Genomic DNA, 19,170 nt, shown 5'->3' on the forward strand with positions numbered 1-19,170 from the left:
ATTATCATCTATCCTCATCCCATGGTTTTCTTGTACCATTATTTTGCGTATGAAGGCTGAAACTTCACAGGAGAATAAAGCTCTCCCTCTCTTGCCCTCCCCAGGCTGCCATCTAACTCAGCATCCAAAACCTGAAAGAGCTCTGGATGGCACGTAAAAAAATGTTAAAGCCTTTTTATTACATATACTGGGGTCCTGCCACACTCACAAGCAGCTTTAGGAGCATATAGCTGGGATTTTTAACAATACTGAGGTTTTCTTTCATGAGAAATCAGAAGGATGAATACACACTTGATCTGTTGAACAGGTACCTAAGTAATATCTCCATTACTGCAAATCTTTACAAATCCTTCTTTTTACTTGAATTACACATATTATATACATAAGACCTAGCTGCATAGATATACATAAATATTGTATCTTTTTTTCCTAGAATGAAAAGCTTGGTTTTGTTTTTATTTTTTTTTCCCCCCAGTTGTGTGATAATTATGCAGGTAATGAGGGATTGTCTTCTCATTGCTCCAAACTCATGAGAATTTTGTAACTCCTGTGGCTAAAACATCCATTCCATTAACTACCACCTTGTTATCCTTTTGTTTTACATTGTAAAAGAACTTGTGTGAATAATAGTGCATCAAAGTACCTAGTAAGAGCAAATTGCTCCAGCCTGTCAGCTTTCTCTTCAGTTTCTGTCATATCCAGACTAAGGCTATCACTGCATTCAAATGCTCCTGGGAGTTCATTTGTAGACCCTGAAAGGTCATCCTCATGGACTGCTACATCTTGTTCTTCAGGTACAGCTTCAGCCTAGGGGAGTGAATGATGATGTCTTAGAAAACAGCAAGTTAGTAAGTTAATTCCTCTAATAAATAGAAAGCATTTAATGAAAAAAACCAACCTGACAACATGTTAAACTGCACAGATACAAAGCCACAGGTTATAAATGACATGAATCAGCATACACTTCTTCAAAAATACTGTATTTGCTGAACTTTCTGTCTTGGATAAATATTATTTTTAAGGCATTTTTTCAACTTGTCTAGCAAAGAATTTCAGATTCCAATGCATGTGGCAACATAGTGAGGAAGTAATTTCTCAAGAAAAACAATAGGGTTCTTGTTACTGTCAGTCTGTCCTTTTCACTTAACACTTTACAGTGTCCAAGACTGTACTAAAGCCTCCCAGAATATATTGAAAACAATCACTGTCTGGAAGACTACATGCATGTTTAGAACTGGGAATTAATTTTAACACGTCATTTACAGTCACGAGGAATCCAAGCACTCTTACAGGCCATTAAAAGGATTATGCTTAATTTCCTTCCTTTTTCATCTATCAGCACCTAAAGCACATGATTTCTGTTCTAAACGTTCCAATTTCTCTTGCATTTTTGGTCTGAACAAGTTTTGTTTCAGCTTTAATCTTCTGGCTTTTGTCTGCCTCATCCAGAGCACCCAAAGCAGCTCCTGTAGGGATGACTGCAGTGGGTTGCTCTTTTTTTGTGCACATATGCCCATGTGCATGTACATACATGTGCTGGGAATTAATAGGGAGGAAAATCTGTGGCAAGTGGAATTAAATGAGAAAAGTGTCCCTCTGCAGTTTATCAAGTCTGCTTGGATCCTACAGATGAATTATGGGGATTTGTATTTGTAAAAATTAAACAAGACTTGTAACAGAGGGGACAGGATCAGAAATTAAGTAAAATAATCTTTTGGTTTGCTTGTTTTTGAAGCAAAAGAGATAGGAGTATTCCTGAGTTAAGGGTGAATGAAATGAATCAGAGCCTAAACCATCTTTAAAAGAGAAATGCAAACTATATGGCTGAATTGTCAGAATAGGAACCAAAGAACCCGGTAAAAAGTGTAAATGTTTCATGCTTATTCAAGAAGTAATTAGCAGTAACCACTTTCAAATATTAAATATTAGCTTGAAAGAACCATTGCAGTTTCTTCACTGCAGTGACAGAGTTTGTAGGAGGAAAACACATTTTGATGGGATGGAGCAAAGGAGGAAGGAAAAGGAAGCAAACACCTCCCACCCACTGAAGTCTAATATGATGCCCCAAAAGCAAAAAAGAAAAGTGAAGTTTGGGTATTCATAGAGGATTGTAGTACACTTCCAGAAATATGTGAGTTTAGGTAACTTGAAAAATACATAATATAGCATCATCTGAATTTTTGTAACCCTCAAAGAATTACCCCACTATCTTTAACAGAAAGATTTAATTTAGTGCTGTTAACAATAATATCTAGATTTTGGCACTGAAATATCTATGAAGAGGCTACATAATCAATCTGTTTCTCTCAATTGCTTTATCTATTTAAAGGTTGAGATATTTTTGGTTTTGCTTATGATGCAACAACTAAACATTCTGTAAATCATTAAAGAAGTAAAAAAAAATTCCTTTGCATTGATGATACCTCATCAGCTCTCTGAAAAGAATTCAGAGGAAAACACAAACAGTAAAAAGCTCAGATTTTGTGTTAGGAAATTAAGTAAAAATTATTTATTTATATTATTTATTAAATTATTTCAAGTTTTCTGATAAAAACTGGATAGTTTCTTCTTTACATTGACTCCAAATTATTTGAGTAAAAATACATAAGTATGCACACTAGAAGAAAATATCTTCGAGGCAAAAAAAACCACCAATAAGGGAGTCTGTGCTTACCAATTCAGTCATCTTTGAAACAGTTGTAACCTGGGCTATATTTTACTCCAATATCAAACCTGTACCAGGACTAGATAAATTTGCCTGTCAATTTCAAAAGAAACTGCTCTGATTTTACATTCTTCACTTACTAACTTGTTCCAAAACTTTTCATTTTTGATGAATATTGGCAAAGGAGGAATTAAAGAGATTATAACAGTAAAGATTCCAAACCCACAGACATACATTGAACTCCTAACACACCAATAGCTACTGCAGCTGGATGCATGAGATCAGCTGCAGTTACCACCTGCAGACGTGTCTCTTCTGACTGCTGCTTCCTGAGCTGAAATTCTGCCAGCTTCTGATGTTTATGGTTGTTATGTGGTTACTTGCCTACCAACAGTTGTTTTGACAAATGATAATGAGTTTACCTTCTCCACAGCCACTGTTTGGAGAGGTTCCCTTCCTTTCCTATGCTTAGAAACTCTTCCCTCCTCCCATCCTTTCTTCCTACTGCAGCCGTTTCTGACACAAACAATTTGTTCAATATTCAGCACAATTCCAACCTCCTTTTCTATGACCTCTTCAGTAGAAGTTTCCATTACTTCTGAAACATGCAGTGCTAGCAGTATCAATGTTTAGTGTGGCTGTATTTGGAGGGGGCAAGGGCAAGAAGAAAGCCAACAATTACCGAAGATACATATATTCTTCCTCTGCCCCAGTCTCATGCACTGCCCTTTCTGCAGAAGTCACACAATTTAGATATGACAGAGAAGCTTTACTGACAGAAGCCAACAGTATCATCAAGGCACTAATTCATACACAGCCCCCAAAACCAGATTATATTTCTGGAGAGACACTGAAAGTAGGTTCACCTCATCTCCCATAAGCAAGTACTGTCAAACAGAAAATTAAAGAAACCATCCCCGTATTGATAATGATTTACAAACCTTGCTCTGTCTTCATTTTCTGACACAGTTCTCTGAAATACCCTGTGCTGAACATGGTTGTTGTATCCTTGCAAATCCTGCTTCCCCACCCCCAGGATGGTTTAATACTGTGGTCATGAATTTAAAATTTCTGCGTGTCTGCCAAAAGGCAAATACTGAATCCAGGGCACACAACTGTACAATAGGGCCCCACATACAAAAATATTTCAGAGAATACAGGCATACACCCACCACATGAGCTGGTATATCATTCTTTAATTCAGCATGAAGAACAAAAGAATATTGCCTTGGAGTTGTAACTTGTAGCCAGCTCATGAACTTGTCTTCTGATGAGCTTGTAGTATTTTAGTGCATATGTAGTGCAACATATTTAAGAAACAGTAAATGAAATCTTTTCCTGAAGGAAGTATAAGTAGAAAGGAAATGGTATGAAAGTGCAGTAGTGCATGAATGTATTGTACTATGCCATTAGACAGAGGAAGCCAGAATATACTTGATTTCACAGATTAAGCCCTTTATGAAAGTGTAAGCAAAAAAAAATTGTAACATAAAATACAGTCCAGTTAGAAAAGAAAGAAAAAAATGCATTCACCTTGGGCCCTTCAGACACCTGGAGATTATTCATACCAGGCAAAGACACATCAAAGCTGGATGTTCCCATGTTAAAATGATGAGGGTCTGCTGAGGTTGTGTCACATGATGTGGAAAGTGAGTCAATATGATTTGCATCCTCAGATGGGGAAAGATTTATAATCTGTTTAAAAAACAATGAAAGCACAAAAGAACTGAGTATACAGCTACCCTACCATATGCTGCTTTCATAAACATGCAAAGCAGACAGTGTCTTAAAGTGCAGTGACAGTGGCTCTCTTAGTTTGCATATAGACACAGCCCTTTGAATATTTCTGTCATAAAAATTTTATTAAAAAGCATCCTAGAAGTGAACAATGAAAATCTGACACCGTTTACCAACCTGGAGTGTTGTTCTATTTCCTTAAGCATTAAATACATCAGAAAGATTTACCATTGGCCAATTGTCAAAAATTGTCCTATAGCAAAAAAAGGCAAATAATAAGACCTGATGATTCCTGTGTTTCAAACTTTGCATTAAAATTCCTGTTTCTCTTGGCAAATAAGGGAAAATGCACCGACTAATTTCAGCTCAATAGATTGTACCTGGGCAGAGGAAACTAAATGTCCAGCTTATTTAAACCCATCACCCTATCTTTTCCTAAATTTCGAGTTTGCAACTTACTAGATCTGAATTCTCCAAGATTTGGCTGGTGGTCAGGTCCTCCTCCTCTGAGGACTCATCTGAGTCCTCATGGTTCATTTTGTTCAGGCTGGGTGTGCTCCCTGAGAGCTGGTTCTCTTCCATCAGCTGCATGTCACACTTGTCCAGGCTGTCCAGGGACCGTCTGCGCACTCCCCAGTTGAAGTTGTCCATGCTCTCACCCTGAAATCAAACAGAGGGTCAGCTTGCTTGATATAAAACTAATCATATTGCTAACATGTGATCAAAGTTAGCTCCAGAAATATTTTTTATGTAAAAGTATAGTAAAATCTTGAAATAAGCATTATCTTGCTTTTTCACCTGGAGATAAGAGCAGAAGCATGGAAATGGCAGTTAAATGAACACTCAGTCTTTTCAGTATTAGATATTTTTCATGCACTTGCTAATTTAAGAATTTGTTTTTGTAAGTCCATATATACACACTCCTCAATACCAGTAGAGCAGTGACACGCAAAGGAAAAGTTTAAAAGCAATTTAAAAAGATTTTTTTTAAAAAAAGTATTAAAAGTATTAGAAGCACAGTTCATACCAATGGTTCAATTGCAAAACTTATGTTAAAGATTTTAGATTCTTTGCTTTATATACATAACCATAATGGTGAGTAGATTTGAACAAACCCTTGCTTTACACAAAAAATGTAACACCTTAAGTAGCACACCTTGTAAATTTTTATTCTAGGCCCATATTGCTTATTTTTTAATCTACTTGAATTGTTTGAAACTATATTTTGGGAATAGCCTGATCAGCATTGCCTGTGAGATCACATTTTAAAAAGGATACAGTCAAATGGACCAAACATTTTATATTTATCAGACTTTCAGTTCCGATCCCACACACAGTTACATAAAGCTGAATGCATTAAGCAAATCGTGCAACCATTTGTTAGGCTGGTGAACTGATAAAAAGATCACTTGATTTCTTTCGTGTATAAAAATGACAATTAGTTTTCCACCCTTTTTCCATTTATTTACTTTATATATTTTCCAGTGGACTGTATGCCTTTTCCCTGTTTGCAATAATCTCTAGTTCCCTTTTTCCTCTCTGGCAAATGCAGGACCTCATCTACAACTGCTCCTGCCATGGACCTCCAGAGGCAAAAGGGGTCTTACAGCTAGAAAGGTCTCACCAGAAGTATTCAGTTGCAGTTTTGGGTACTTTATTTCGATGAAAGCCCTCAATCCTGCATCAAACATGGGAAGGAAATTTATAGAGAAAAATGTTTCCTTTGAGGGTTTAGGGCCGCCTGTTTTGAACAAGACTCTGTAAGTTGCAAAGCTCTGAAACAAGCAAGTCAATTGGTGAAATTCAAACTAACAGTGATATTTTAAATATTAATTGGAAAAAAAATATAGTTCTGCCTAAAAATAATATTATTATCAAGTAACTGATTATGATTCTTTCCTGGATTGATTCAGATCAAAATTACGTGCAGTCATTGAGAAAGCAGGCTCAGTTCAGAAAGGTCCCTTAAGCAGGGCTGTGATTTTAAACACTTGAGTGATGCCCTTTTGGGACTACTCAGACATTTACTGAATGGGGATCAAACTGCATAAAGTGCAATGAATTAAATTGCAATCTTACCTCCTTAACAATCAACTAACTTGCACAAATTGATCTTATTTTGCATCACCACTTAATGCAATAGACTGTGGAATTTGAATAGGAGGGAAAGTTCATTTTTATGACATTAAGCTCACCATTCCATGTACAAATATGATAAACATAGAAAAAAATATTTTTAAGGAAAAAGAAAACCCTTGCAATTCACAAGAACATTTAAAACTAAGGAATGCACTATAATGAAGAGAAAATTAAGATGAAATTTTTATGGAGACTGACACATTATTGGAAGAACCCTGTGTTTTCATCCTGAGACTGGTACCATATGGTAGTTTTGTGTGGAAAGAGAACAGAACACATCTAACTTAAGAAGTCAGGCCTCTTTAAATCATCAAAATGACTGTTCAGTTCCAAGCTATTTATTTTAGCAAATTATTTGGTTGTCCATTCTCCCCCTCAAAGGCTGGAGGACACATGCAGAAATGAGACATCCTCCAAAAACACATCAATTACTGAACTAACAAATGACAAGATGACATAAATAAGCAAGCAAGCAAAGATCACTGTCACCACACCCTTATCCTCATGATGCCTAGCAAAGCCATCAGTAAATTCAGCAGCCCATGTCTGTGGGAAATATTTCCTGTTGCAGTTTTATTCTGCAATGCCTTAAAGAAGGAAGCCAGCAAAAAGAAGGAAAATAAAAGGGACATTTCCAGAGCATGCAGTTAGTTGGGGTAGTGAATTAAAAGTGAAGGAAAAGGGTAAAAGAGATGAAACACTGTAACTCAAATACCCACAGCATATGGATTAGCCTAGGCTTGCTACAGGGGCACCCTGAACCACACTGAATTTAAACAAGAGGTCAGCACATGATTATGCAGTTGTTGTTTTTGTAGTGCATTTAGCAATTTTTCTTTCACAGTTAACAAGAAAGAGCAGAGATATATCTGTGAGGCTGTTCATTTTTATGTACAGCAGGAGCAAAGCCCTCTCCCATCTGAAAAATCACCACTGATAAAGATCAATTCAGAGGAATTCAATTCAATTCAATTCAGTCACGTTATAAGTGTGTCTGGCCAACTATGAGCAGGTACCACACAGAACTTCCTACAGTCACCACCCTCTGGTAAAGGAGCAGATGTGCCCTTGCAGCTACTTCAAACTTCACAACTGCCATGGAGAAAGGAGAAACTTTCCCCCCTATGTGGGGGAGAGCAGTAATGCTCCTCCACAGAGGCAGTAAGAATCATGCAAAACCTCTTTCACACAAGTTTTCCTTCTTACTGTGTTGACAAAGTAGGCAAAGTTAATGGAAACACCCAAATATTGTAGGGTATAGGCAGAAGTATTGTGGAACTACATAGTAAGGCACTGTTTCCATATGGATCTATCTCTTACAGCACAGGAATTTTGAGACAATGATTTCTGGGGGTTGTGTTTGCATAATAACAGATATACAAACTATCAGAAACAGATATGCAAAATTCTGTGGTTGCTGATTTCTGCATTATCTGTACAGCTCATTAAATTATCTACCATTTCAATTTTCTCTATACATTGATAAATTTAAAATTTAGGTCCCAAACTGGCAATGACTGCTGTGTCTTTTCAGTTTTCCTCACAGGGCAAATGAGTCCAGAAAAATTGGTAGGACCATACAGCTGTATTAAATTAGGCAGTAGAAATTAATGTATTCAATTAAATTCAGTTTGATAGCAATAATGTAAACTGTCTCAAACAGTTTCAGACATCTGTTTAGCAAGATGCTAACAGAAGACAATATTCCTCAACAGAAAAAGTAGAAATTATGTATAATTTTCCCCTACAAACAAATGGCCCAAACTCTTTAAATAATGAAGTTTCTGCACATCAATCAAGCACAAAGATATCACAAGGAGAAAGGGCTCAGTTTGAAAAACGCTGATACTAGAATTAAGATATTTTAAAATTTGTGAAGACTGTTGAACATGTCAAAAACAAACTTAAAATGAAGCAGAATTTTTGAGAAAGACCTCAAAAATATTTCTAATACAAGACAAAAACTGAAGCACCAGTCAGAAATGCAAGCACACACACACACACACACTCACCTACGCACACACTGAAGGGGGAAGGCAACAGCAAAACTATGATGTTATTCTACAATATAAATTTGCAAGAAGGCATAACATATGCTGGCACATCTGAGTTCAAGTAGCATTCTTACCTGAAGTTCCTGGGTAGCAGATATAACAGACAGAAAAACAAATAGAAAGAATCTATGTAAAATCACTGCATTAAAGACATCATAGACAAACATTTGCCTACAATTTTAACAAATAATATCACGGAACTTCAACTCTACCTTTTAAGGCAGAAAATAACTATTTCTTGCTTTCACATCTTTAGGAATTTTCAAACAAGTATATCTTGTGGTCTGGGGATGACCCAAGTGTCACTGGCCTGTTAAAATCATATACACTTTTTTGAAGGACTGATGCTGCTCCTGCTAGATTTAGTTTTCTAACACTGTGGTTTTCATTTTTATGAATATACTGCACTTAGATATGATGTAAACGTTATGGTTTCTACTTAGTCATTAGAGTAGTAGCCTTTTACACCAGGTCTGAATTTATTTTAAAACAACAGTAAGTTTATCCTGAACTAAACTTTGGAACGCAATCCACAGCAATTTAAAAACCACTAAATGAAACTCAACATTTCTAATTTTACTTCGCATAGAATAGAGAAGCTTGGTATCTTTTTCATGACCAACTTAGGACTATTAGGATATCAATTAATGTAGGCCTCAATCTTGAAGTTGGCCACATGTATAAAAAAATCTTTGCAGAGTCACAGTCCATGAAAGAAAACACATTTTAAAAGGAATTGTTCTTCACAATTATATATATTCTCTATATGGTTTTAACTGGTGAAGAAAAAGAACAAATTCCTGAACTTCAGTGGACAAGAAATTATCAAGTGATCTTCAGTCAAAACTGTAGTCCTACATCCTTGTAATATCTTGAAAGCATTTAAGACACAGAAATTACTGCAGCCAGTGTATTTTTGCCAAACATCCTGGCATTATTATTTTATCATTCATCCTTGTTTGGAACCTTGAAGCTCCTTCAATATTTGTCTAATGTATTTACAACCATTGCTGCCAAGTACCCTTTCAGTTTGGCTTTTTTTGTTTTTTTCCATTAGCGAAGCCACTGGCAGCTGTGAGCCAAGATTACTAATTTTGATACAGAATTTCCTGACTTGGAAACATAAGGACTTTGTGACATTTTTTTTCCCTATTCCTTCATCCTTTCTGTTCATTGTAAGGAAAAATTCAGATGTACATGAGTTCACACCTGACTGTTACTGAACAATTACCTTAAAATTATTTTACTACAAATAGGTAGAAAAATTAGTATTTCTTCCTGTACACATGTTCTTCTCAGTCAGAATGATGACTGAGAGAATTCATGTTAAAAACAAGTCCAGATTATGACAAGTTATTAAACTTGAGGTTTGCTGAACATATGAGGTATTTTAAAAGAAGTAACAATTTCTGAACTGTTAAACATCAACAAAATTGTGAGACATGTTTGGCAACGGATATTAATATTTGGTCTTTCCTGATCAAATAGAAAGAAATACCCCAAGTTTGATATTAGCAAGATTAAAGGGTGTAGTCCTTAAAAATTTATCAGTTCTTCAAATTTTTCCCTTCAGCAGTTTCAGCTCAAGGTGAGCTGACAGGCTTCACCTGTCAAGACTTGATCTGGCTGCTCAGGATTCTGTTTAGCTCCTGCATGAAATGATGAAATCACAGACACTTCAGCAGAGTGGAAGGTACATCTCTAAGTGATTTCATTGGCAGTTACAGGAATAAAAGCAGCCTGAAGGCCTGAATTAATGTTTCAGAGGGTTCCTTATGAACCAACAGATTTGGAACAATTTCATTTTATACATTTTTAATCAGCAAATATATATATTTTCTTAACAATTTATAAATCTATAAATTGTATTTAAAATTAGTTGACTTAAAAGTAGATTCACCAAAAAGGTACTAGAACAGAGGCTTTATTTTCCACTACCAGTTTTGCAGCGTTTCCTAAAGTAGATTCAGAAAGGAAGGGTGTGGTAGTCCTTTTACTGTTACGCTACTGAAATAAACACTAAGTGAAGTTCATAAATAATCTAAACTTAAAAGTACATTTATAGTTACACAGTTAAAGTTTTATATTGCAAGAAGAGAAGTGTTTAGCAGAAGGAGTATAAAAGTGTTGTAATAAAAAAGCTGTTTCAGAGAAAATATACTGTACCTCCCCATCTTCCAGCTCAACATCTAGGAAATCAAAGTCCCTAAAGACTCTGAATTGTTGTTCACTGTTTGAATCATCCATGTTCTCCTGCTCCCTCGTTCCGTCTTCTGAAGAGACCAAGCTCGTTTGATGCTCAATCAGATCCAAATCACCACAGGAAGAAAAAATCACCTACAATTCAAAGGATTTCTTTTGTTACAAACTGTTCCCTCTGGTTGTTTCTTCCTAAAAGCTGTAATTGGTTGTTCAGAAGACTGTATTTCCAGTACACACCTAATTCCTTCACTGAGTATTTTTAGAACACTCTTTATTATTTATGTTGGACAGGTGCCTTCAGATTAAACTTGTACAAAGAAACAACTTCATACTGTGGGAACACATCCAAGAATATTACAGCTACCTCCTAATGGCTGCAGATTGATGTTGCCTGGATGTTTGTAGACATATATAGGAACAAAATCCAGAGAACTTAGCAGAGAAAATACTGTCAAGGGGATGATATAACAAGTTCATTAAAAAAACCACTCCAGTTAACAAGTTGTTAAAAAATATGTCAAGATTGGAAAATACAAGCTATAATTTTTTCTTTCCTACTGAGTATACTTGTTCTGCAATTTAGTTGCAAAAATTAAACAGCTCCCATCTTGCAGAAATAAAGGTCCTGTTCTCCATAATACAAGTGACATATACCATGTTCAAAAACATTCAGAAATTTTTCTTTTTTCTATAGAAAATATTTAATAAATACTTTAAGAGCTTCCCACCCTGGGTGACCAATCACTCTTTTCCTGGCACCAGATAACACTAATTTTTAAAGAGTAACATCAGAACTAGTGTTTAATGGAAAAATCAGACACACACACCCTTTCTCCTCCCATTTTACTTCTGTAATTTAGTTTTTTACTTTATAAATGTTCTGTATTGGTAGATCAGAGGTCATCACTCTCTGTCCACTGAGATGGCATAAGTAAAACCTACAGCATCAAATTCTCACATAAAAAAACTTCACATAGCTCTCAAAGTGAATCTTTAAGTGAAAGGGCCATTCACTCCCTGGTCCATATGCTGAGAAACACAGCCTGGGCCAGTACAAAGGAAAATGACAGTAGTGACTTCAAAATGATGCAAATCCAGTCAGCAGCTCTGGGAAACACAGTTCTTCACTTTCAACACTTAGGACACAAACAAAACCTGGTCAATACAAGGCTACTTACTGAAGGGTTTTTACTCAGCCCAACTTCCTGACCACACAGGGAAAGGACATGCACCAGCTTTTCCTTTGTCCTTTTCTAGAAAACAAGAGGTTTCTCAAGTGAGCATTTTTTCAGCCACCCATTCTCCCTGTGGCTAGAAACGTACATTAGCAATTTTTAATTAGGAGGAACCAACAAAAGAATTAGTCATTAAATGCTCAAAGGATTGCTTTCAGAGAAACTACGCATCGAGGAAACATAAAAACAGCTGTTAATGATTTTGCTGTTTATTATATTTAAATCAGTCTATAAATTCCATTGAGTATATTAATGAAACATTGGATAATATGCATCACTTCAAAAAGACAGTTCAGAAACCTAAAATTAAGCACATGCATAATTTTTTGTTTTTTGTATAATTTAGCCTGAGTCACTGTTACTTAACCTGCTATATCAAAAAGGAGAAAAGAGCAAAAATTAAGTTTATTCTGCATGGCTTTGTTTTAACTGGCAGATAACCAAAATCATTAAGGTAATCAAATATCACTTCTAGGAAAATTGTTCTTTTTATTGAATTTCCCATGAAAACAGCTTTAAAACTTGCACCAGCTATCTACCTGCTCCCCTTGCTAATATCTGAACTCATCTGTCGTTAAGAGGTCTTAAAGAGATGCATTTCCTGCAAGTTGAAAGAAAAACAGCTTTGGGATAGCAGATGGACGTAACTCAGACCATTTTTGAGTCCAAGAAGGACACTCAGCACACAGGGTCAGATGTTATGCTGCCACTGCCCCAGGCAGCCATGAACAGCACTGCACAGGGCACAAGCATTTAAGGACCCAAGCATGTGTCAATTCAGCTGCTCTGACTGCAACTTGTTAATGAACAGTGGGCTACCTACCTGAGAGTACTGAGGTCTCTTCCAGCTCACAGGAACAAGGACATTGGAGTTAGATCCTGATGAAGTTGAGGAAGTGCTTCGGGTGACAGCCATTGCCCTGGGTTTGCCATCTCGCCCAGAAGAACTCTGCAGCTCATCATACCGTCTCCCAATAATTGGAGTCTTAAACAGAGAGTAATTATTCAGTAGCACCCTGTTTCAGGATGAACTTAGAAGAGCCATATTGCTTCAGTTGGAGGAAAAGATTATTTTGAAGGGATATACGGGGATAAAACAAGGAGTGCAGCAAATTTTATATCACTTGGTATGTTTCTTATTTTCCACTGTGGATGTCTGAATAGCAACGGCCATACTTAGTAGCCAGAGCTTATGTTCAAAGATATCACAAAGATATGAGTGATAGTACTCAAAGCAACTTCCACACAAGTTGCTGACATAAGAACCAGCAAAAACCCAAGTAAGCTTATGAAGTTAATGTCAAATATGCACTTCTTGCATATTTTTAATTGCTTTTCCTAGGAGTGCTGAACACTTTGGCCCTTTTCCAACAGGTATTGAAATGCTTTCTTGGATTGACAATAGCATTTTCCAGAACTATACTGACAGGAAAGCAAATAGTGCCATATGCCATTTTATGCTTGTATTTCCTTTTAACCTCAACAGCTCACTATTATCTATATGAAATAATCTATAATGCTGCAAACAATTCTGCAGCTTCTTAACAATAAAGTGAGTCGCCCATTAAAGTCACTAGGACCATTCAGCTCTATAAAATTACAAGGGTTTGCAGGATAAAGACTGCTGTGAGAGAGTCCAGTCAGAAGTCAGAATTAAGGTGTTAAGTAGTAAAACTATAAAAAATACCTCTGAAATATCAAAATGAAACTCCAAAGTCTTCCCTGGTAGCTCCTTGGAGGCACTGTTCCACACTCGATGTATTTCCATTTTTGAAAGATCACTGTGTTGGTAGGAAGGCAGAACTAAACTGGCAGAACGAGAAACTACCAATTTCAGGATATTCAAGGCTTCTCTCCAGTGAATACTCTAGAAATAATATATTTACTCAGCAAACAGAAAACGATATTCACACACATTCAAGACCATTTACATTTTACAGTCATATTTTTTAACCACATAATTAAAATGTAGAATTGGAATATCTGTATTCTTTGTCTCTCTTGGCCAGTGACACGGTGTGTAACTGGAGAATAATTTCAACATCAGAGACCAAGACTTCCCTAAGGTGTCACTGTTAGGGAACTGGCCCACAAGCTGGGAGACCTGTGGACAAAGCCAACTTGGCAGAGGATTTAAAATCTCCTACCTGAATGTCTTAATCAATATGAATAAATATAGGGGCCATAGCAGAATCCCCACTTAATAAAAAAGGTAACCTGACACAGGTTTTTACCTTTGTGAATTCCTAATACTCACATGTATTTTTCACTTGTCAAGAATTAAGTACAGAGGTCTCTGAAGAGACGTGCTTATGCCACACCTCCCTTGTGCTAATAATTAAAGAATGGTCACCCAGGCTCTGAGTGGTATTAGGGCTGCTCTGAGGTGATCCAAGGCTGAATCCCAGCCTTCCCCCACAGTGAACACACTGCCAGGTATCTTCTCTGGGGATGCACAGTCATCAGGATGTTTACAAACTTTGAACCACACTACACACTTGCAGCCCTCCCTGCTAATCTGGTCTTAAATTCTTACATAGAACAGTAACTTACAATAGTAAATGCTGCTAAGTTCCTATATTAATATAAAAATGACGTGGTATTTACCTGTACATATTTTTCAATGGTTTTTAGCACTTCAATGTTAAACTGCTTCACAGGAATAGCTGACAGGTCCATATAACTAAGAAGACTGTAGATCATCTGTAAGAGGGACTGTTGCATACTAGGAAGGCCCTTTTCTAGGAGCTGTTAAAAGAAAAGTGAATATAACAAAATGTTGACACATTTCTTCCTAAATAAAAAGCTACTGGCTTCACAAACAGCAATTGTACTCTGCATCTTTCTTCACTCACTGATTTTGCAAAGCTATTTTACAATAATTTCACAACTGATGATGATACAGGCATGAAGTAAAAAAGAGCTTAAGTTGGGAGCCAAATGCCAGCCTGCTTTATTTTATATATGCCTGCCCTAACTTATCCAGAAAACACATTCAGCAGTTGAGTAAACTGGTAGGTAAAATTTACACTGTAATTGGGTAAGCGCATCCAATAAAAACAAGGGAGGATCTTTTTATGTCTAAATTTGCTGGAAGTCAGTGAGAAGAAAGAAAACTTGCTGAAGAAACAAAACTACTACTATTCTGACTTCAATAAATATTTATCAAATATATTTCACTGCCAGTGCTCACTGGCTGTAAGTGCCAAAGAAACATTTTCTGTTTAGGAGGGGGTGGAATCCCTGGGCCCTCTTACTGGAGAGAGTAATACAAAGAAAGGCTTGATCTAAATTCTGGAATTTTCAGACACCTGAGTCTAGATTCTGAAATACCACAATGAACCTTGGAAATGCAACTGTGCTCATACATATGTGTGGCAGTAATTCCAGAGTCATACAGACAGCCGTGGTTTGTTTGTATGCGTGCGAAATAAATCAGCTGAAAATTTCCTGGCAGGCAGCACCACCTGTTACTGGTGACAGGAGCTGTCCCACTCCACAAATTTCACAGGCAATCAAATGTCCTCGCTGGAGGTTATCAGAGCCTTAATACTAGACAACCTCCCAATTCAGGCTGACAAAAAAGTTCTGACACTGGCTATTAGAGTTACTGGATTCTAGAAAAAAATTGCTTATAAAAACTGTGAGCTGCCTCCTGCCTTCCATCAAAGAAAAATTTCAATTTTTATCCAAGTGGACTTTAGTAATTTTTTAGATATCCTTCTACAGATGTAGAAGGATAAGGTTTCTCCTTTCATTGCATGAGAATGTTTCATGCCAGCGCAAATGGAACCTATTTTATCCTACTAAATATCTTCTGATTACTTTCATCAGCAAAAGTGAGTAGCAATTAGTGATTCATAAAACAAAGCAAGCAAATTCTATTAACAGCACAATAAAGGGAACTCATTATACTTATCTATTCCTCTACAAATAGACAGGAAGAATTTTTAAATTAGAGGTACTACATGACAATCTTCTCCAGCCCTTAGACATCTTCAGCCCCTCAGATACCTTTACCGAGAGAGAAAATGTGAAATGAGAAAAAGCAATTCTTCTTCAAAATAGGTTTATGAAGGGTTTTTTTTGCCTTTTCTTAGGATCTTAGGATCTTGCAATGGAAAATTTGATTCCTTCTTTCCAAATATGCGGTTTCCAAATATGTGTTTGATTCCTTGTTATGTGATGCAGAACATCAGCCAGTATATCATTTCAGTGAAGGATTAGAAGAAACTATCTGGATGACAGAAAGAAAATTTTTTGTTCTCTGACAGAGACTACTGCATCAGATAATTGGGACAGGAAAAGGAATTCTTGAGAAATAATGGGAATTTTGTCTCTGTTGTTTAGAAACTGCTGTTTAGAAAACAGTTATAGGAGCCTTATCTCTAAAAGTTTGTAATTTCCATTACAGCTGGTATAAATTTGTTGTCAAAATAATTTGTTGACTGAAACAGCTCTTGGCCCTTAAACCTGACATATTTGGTGACTGTGTCAGTTTTCACTTGCTCAGATATGTGGTGGTTCATAGCCCAAGGGTGCCCTTAAATACATAATGAATTTGCAATAAGAAAGAGTATTTCTGTTTAAAAAAAAGAATAGCAACCTTAATATGCCTTACATGCAAGAATAGAATAGAATAGAATAGAATAGAATAGAATAGAATAGAATAGAATGAATTCTATTGCTGCAAGAAGTAACAAAAATAGCAGCGAGATGGAGTTGTAGTAACACATCATTTGGATAAGAGAATTCCAGGACAAAGAGTTTCCACTGTATTTGTAAAAAGAAATAAAACTATTCTTAACATTTTTTTTTTTTTTTAACTTTTGTGCATATGATCTGTTTTGAAGAATTGTGGATTCCTCTCTTGTTCTGTATGGTAACTATCTTACCTGGGCTCAGGAATCTACATTGCATTAGCAACATTTGCCCCCCTCCTGAAGCAACAACTAACCCAGAATAAGTGGAGAAGAGAGCAGCCTTCTCTTTCAAGTGTTGCCTGGGCTGCTACTGCAGGAGACAGCTCCCTTGCCCCTCCCAGTCTGGCAGTGGGTGTGAAGAGATACTTAGCTCTGAGGCATAACCATGCAGTCAAACACATGCTTTGAGAAATAAAGAGGGCATTTCAAAAGCCATGTCTGATAGACAAGCCATTACTCACATTAATGCCTTATCTAGGGCATGCTTCCCTTTACAATACAGATGGTTTAGTTTCTACTGATTCTTTGAACAGGTTATAAATTCTTGTATTTTTATCACAAACAATTCTCCATCTAACAAGGAGGAGGTGGAAAAATCTGCCATAAACATATTACTGCACACTATGGATTCTTGTCCTTTCTTCTCTATTAATAACATTAATACTTAAATTGGAGCATGACCCTGAACTTAATGAATCACCAGTTTAACATAACCCATTACAACTCAGATATGCTCCCAGAATGAGTGTGCTTTCATGATTAAAGTTTAAATTTTAAAAATCTGCAAAAATCTAGCATAAAACCAAAGTAAGCTTTCAGTAATATGTTTTTTATACTGATCTGATTTTGGTTGTGGAGGTTGAGAGCTCTACTGCACTACTGAACAGTGATTTGTCCTCATCTGTAGATGGAGATGTCCCAGTAGTTTTCTAGATGAAATTCTAATTTTTCATGAATGGAATATATGTAAAACTAAGTAAGGAGCACTACTTTTCACTGTAAGATTTGGATAATAACAGAGCTCAAATGTTTTGTGCTAGAATCATACCCCTTGATGACAAGCAATGACCTGCCATCAAATAGATGAAATACAAAATTTTACCTCTATGGCAGTAATTGAAACTTCTGCCTTGCACTGAGAGCATTTGTTTTCATAGTCTTAACTTGTGGTACAGCATCTCCTTCTGAAACTACACCTGTGTTTGGAAGGGTCACTGTTGCAATACAATTTCCTTTGTTATTCTTAAGCACTGCCTGTCTCACGATCTCCCTCTGCCCCAAGAGTTGGGGACTGAACCAGGATTGTTAAAGCTCGAGGCTGTGTATGGCTTTAACACTGAAGTGCAGGTTGCCCAGTGGGGCTGTTGACCTATTTGGCTTTACCAATTGACAGTATATCCCACAGCTGGTTTATAGGAGACAGGGACATATTGTTTATCCTGGCCTGGGGATTAATTAAGAAGAAAAGAGGAAACATTCTGAAAGCTGGAAAATAAATAAATAAATTCAAGGCCACAGCAGGCTGAATAAGATGGTTTTTTGTCTTTTGCTACACCACCAGACTGGCAGCTACTCTATGCCCATATAAATATTCTCCAGACATGACTCAACAGAGCTGTACTCAATGTAAACACAGAGAAAGGAAGTCAGTGCTTACAACTCTGTCATCCTGCTGCTGGTGGGGCTATGTGAGGAATGTGTCTTTATTACAGTAAAAAACCTGCCTGGCTTGCTGTTGATACAGTAGGTGGTGCCAATCTACAGCAAGGGGGAACAGTGCAGAAAAGAGTCTCCACATGCACGTCTCAACCCCTTTCAAGGGGAGCAGGATCACAAGCAATGGCCTTTGTGGAGGTGGTGCAGCACTAGGGACTATACAGAGAGCACTGAAGAGAAAACAGAGGGGCAACTGCTTTCCTAAGGCTGGGAAAGCAAATGAGAGTGAATTTAATCACTTATATTTTAATAGCATTTCTTTATTACAAATATAGTTTTAATAGCATTTTTTTATTAGGAATACAAGTTTCCACTGTGAAGAAGACACTTGACTCTGGAGGGTTCAATGTCATGAAGAGCTCTTCATTTGAAGAGCTAATAGCTCTCCAGAGTATTTGGACTTGAAAAGAGACTGAAAAACCTCAAGGTCCTGTTTAAGGTTCCTACAGTTCACCATCGCTTAAGATCATATGCAATTGCTTACTCAGAGCCTCCATGTGCAAGCGAGGTGAGGAACTGCAGCCTGACACAGCAGGGCCTTGTTTGCTCTGAAGCCTTAAGTGAGCATGGGAGCAGCACCTGGATTTTCAGGCTCTTGAAAATTAGTGAATAGCCAGAGTCAGAGATGCCAGAGGGTTTTTTATAGATCCTTTGGCAGACGCTAGTTAATTTATGTAAAGAGGTGGGTGTCAACCTCTTCTCCAGAGTACCAATTGATA

The 19,170-nt window shown here is 36.9% G+C and overlaps 1 protein-coding gene across 13 annotated transcripts in view; it reads right to left on the reverse strand.

Moving 5' to 3' along the window:
• FRY (FRY microtubule binding protein) overlaps positions 1 to 19,170 on the reverse strand; it is a 219,843-nt gene that overhangs the window by 19,123 nt on the left and 181,550 nt on the right. For 11 of the 13 annotated variants that reach the window (XM_086881617.1, XM_086881613.1, XM_086881621.1 and 8 more), the window contains 8 exons: positions 14,640 to 14,780; positions 13,720 to 13,899; positions 12,856 to 13,017; positions 11,976 to 12,050; positions 10,762 to 10,932; positions 4,862 to 5,062; positions 4,199 to 4,360; positions 644 to 807 (listed from right to left, as the gene is read on the reverse strand). In XM_086881617.1, coding sequence (XP_086737743.1) covers positions 644 to 807; positions 4,199 to 4,360; positions 4,862 to 5,062; positions 10,762 to 10,932; positions 11,976 to 12,050; positions 12,856 to 13,017; positions 13,720 to 13,899; positions 14,640 to 14,780 — 1,256 coding nt within the window. Of the gene's footprint in view, positions 1 to 643; positions 830 to 4,198; positions 4,361 to 4,861; positions 5,063 to 8,553; positions 8,679 to 10,761; positions 10,933 to 11,975; positions 12,051 to 12,855; positions 13,018 to 13,719; positions 13,900 to 14,639; positions 14,781 to 19,170 lie in introns of those variants that run through there. The other 2 variants (XR_015284705.1, XM_086881622.1) reach the window with 2 other exon arrangements.

The sequence above is a fragment of the Cyanistes caeruleus genome, chromosome 3, assembly GCF_971803275.1.
Source record: "Cyanistes caeruleus chromosome 3, bCyaCae1.hap1.1, whole genome shotgun sequence".
Classification (NCBI taxonomy): Eukaryota; Metazoa; Chordata; class Aves; order Passeriformes; family Paridae; genus Cyanistes; species Cyanistes caeruleus.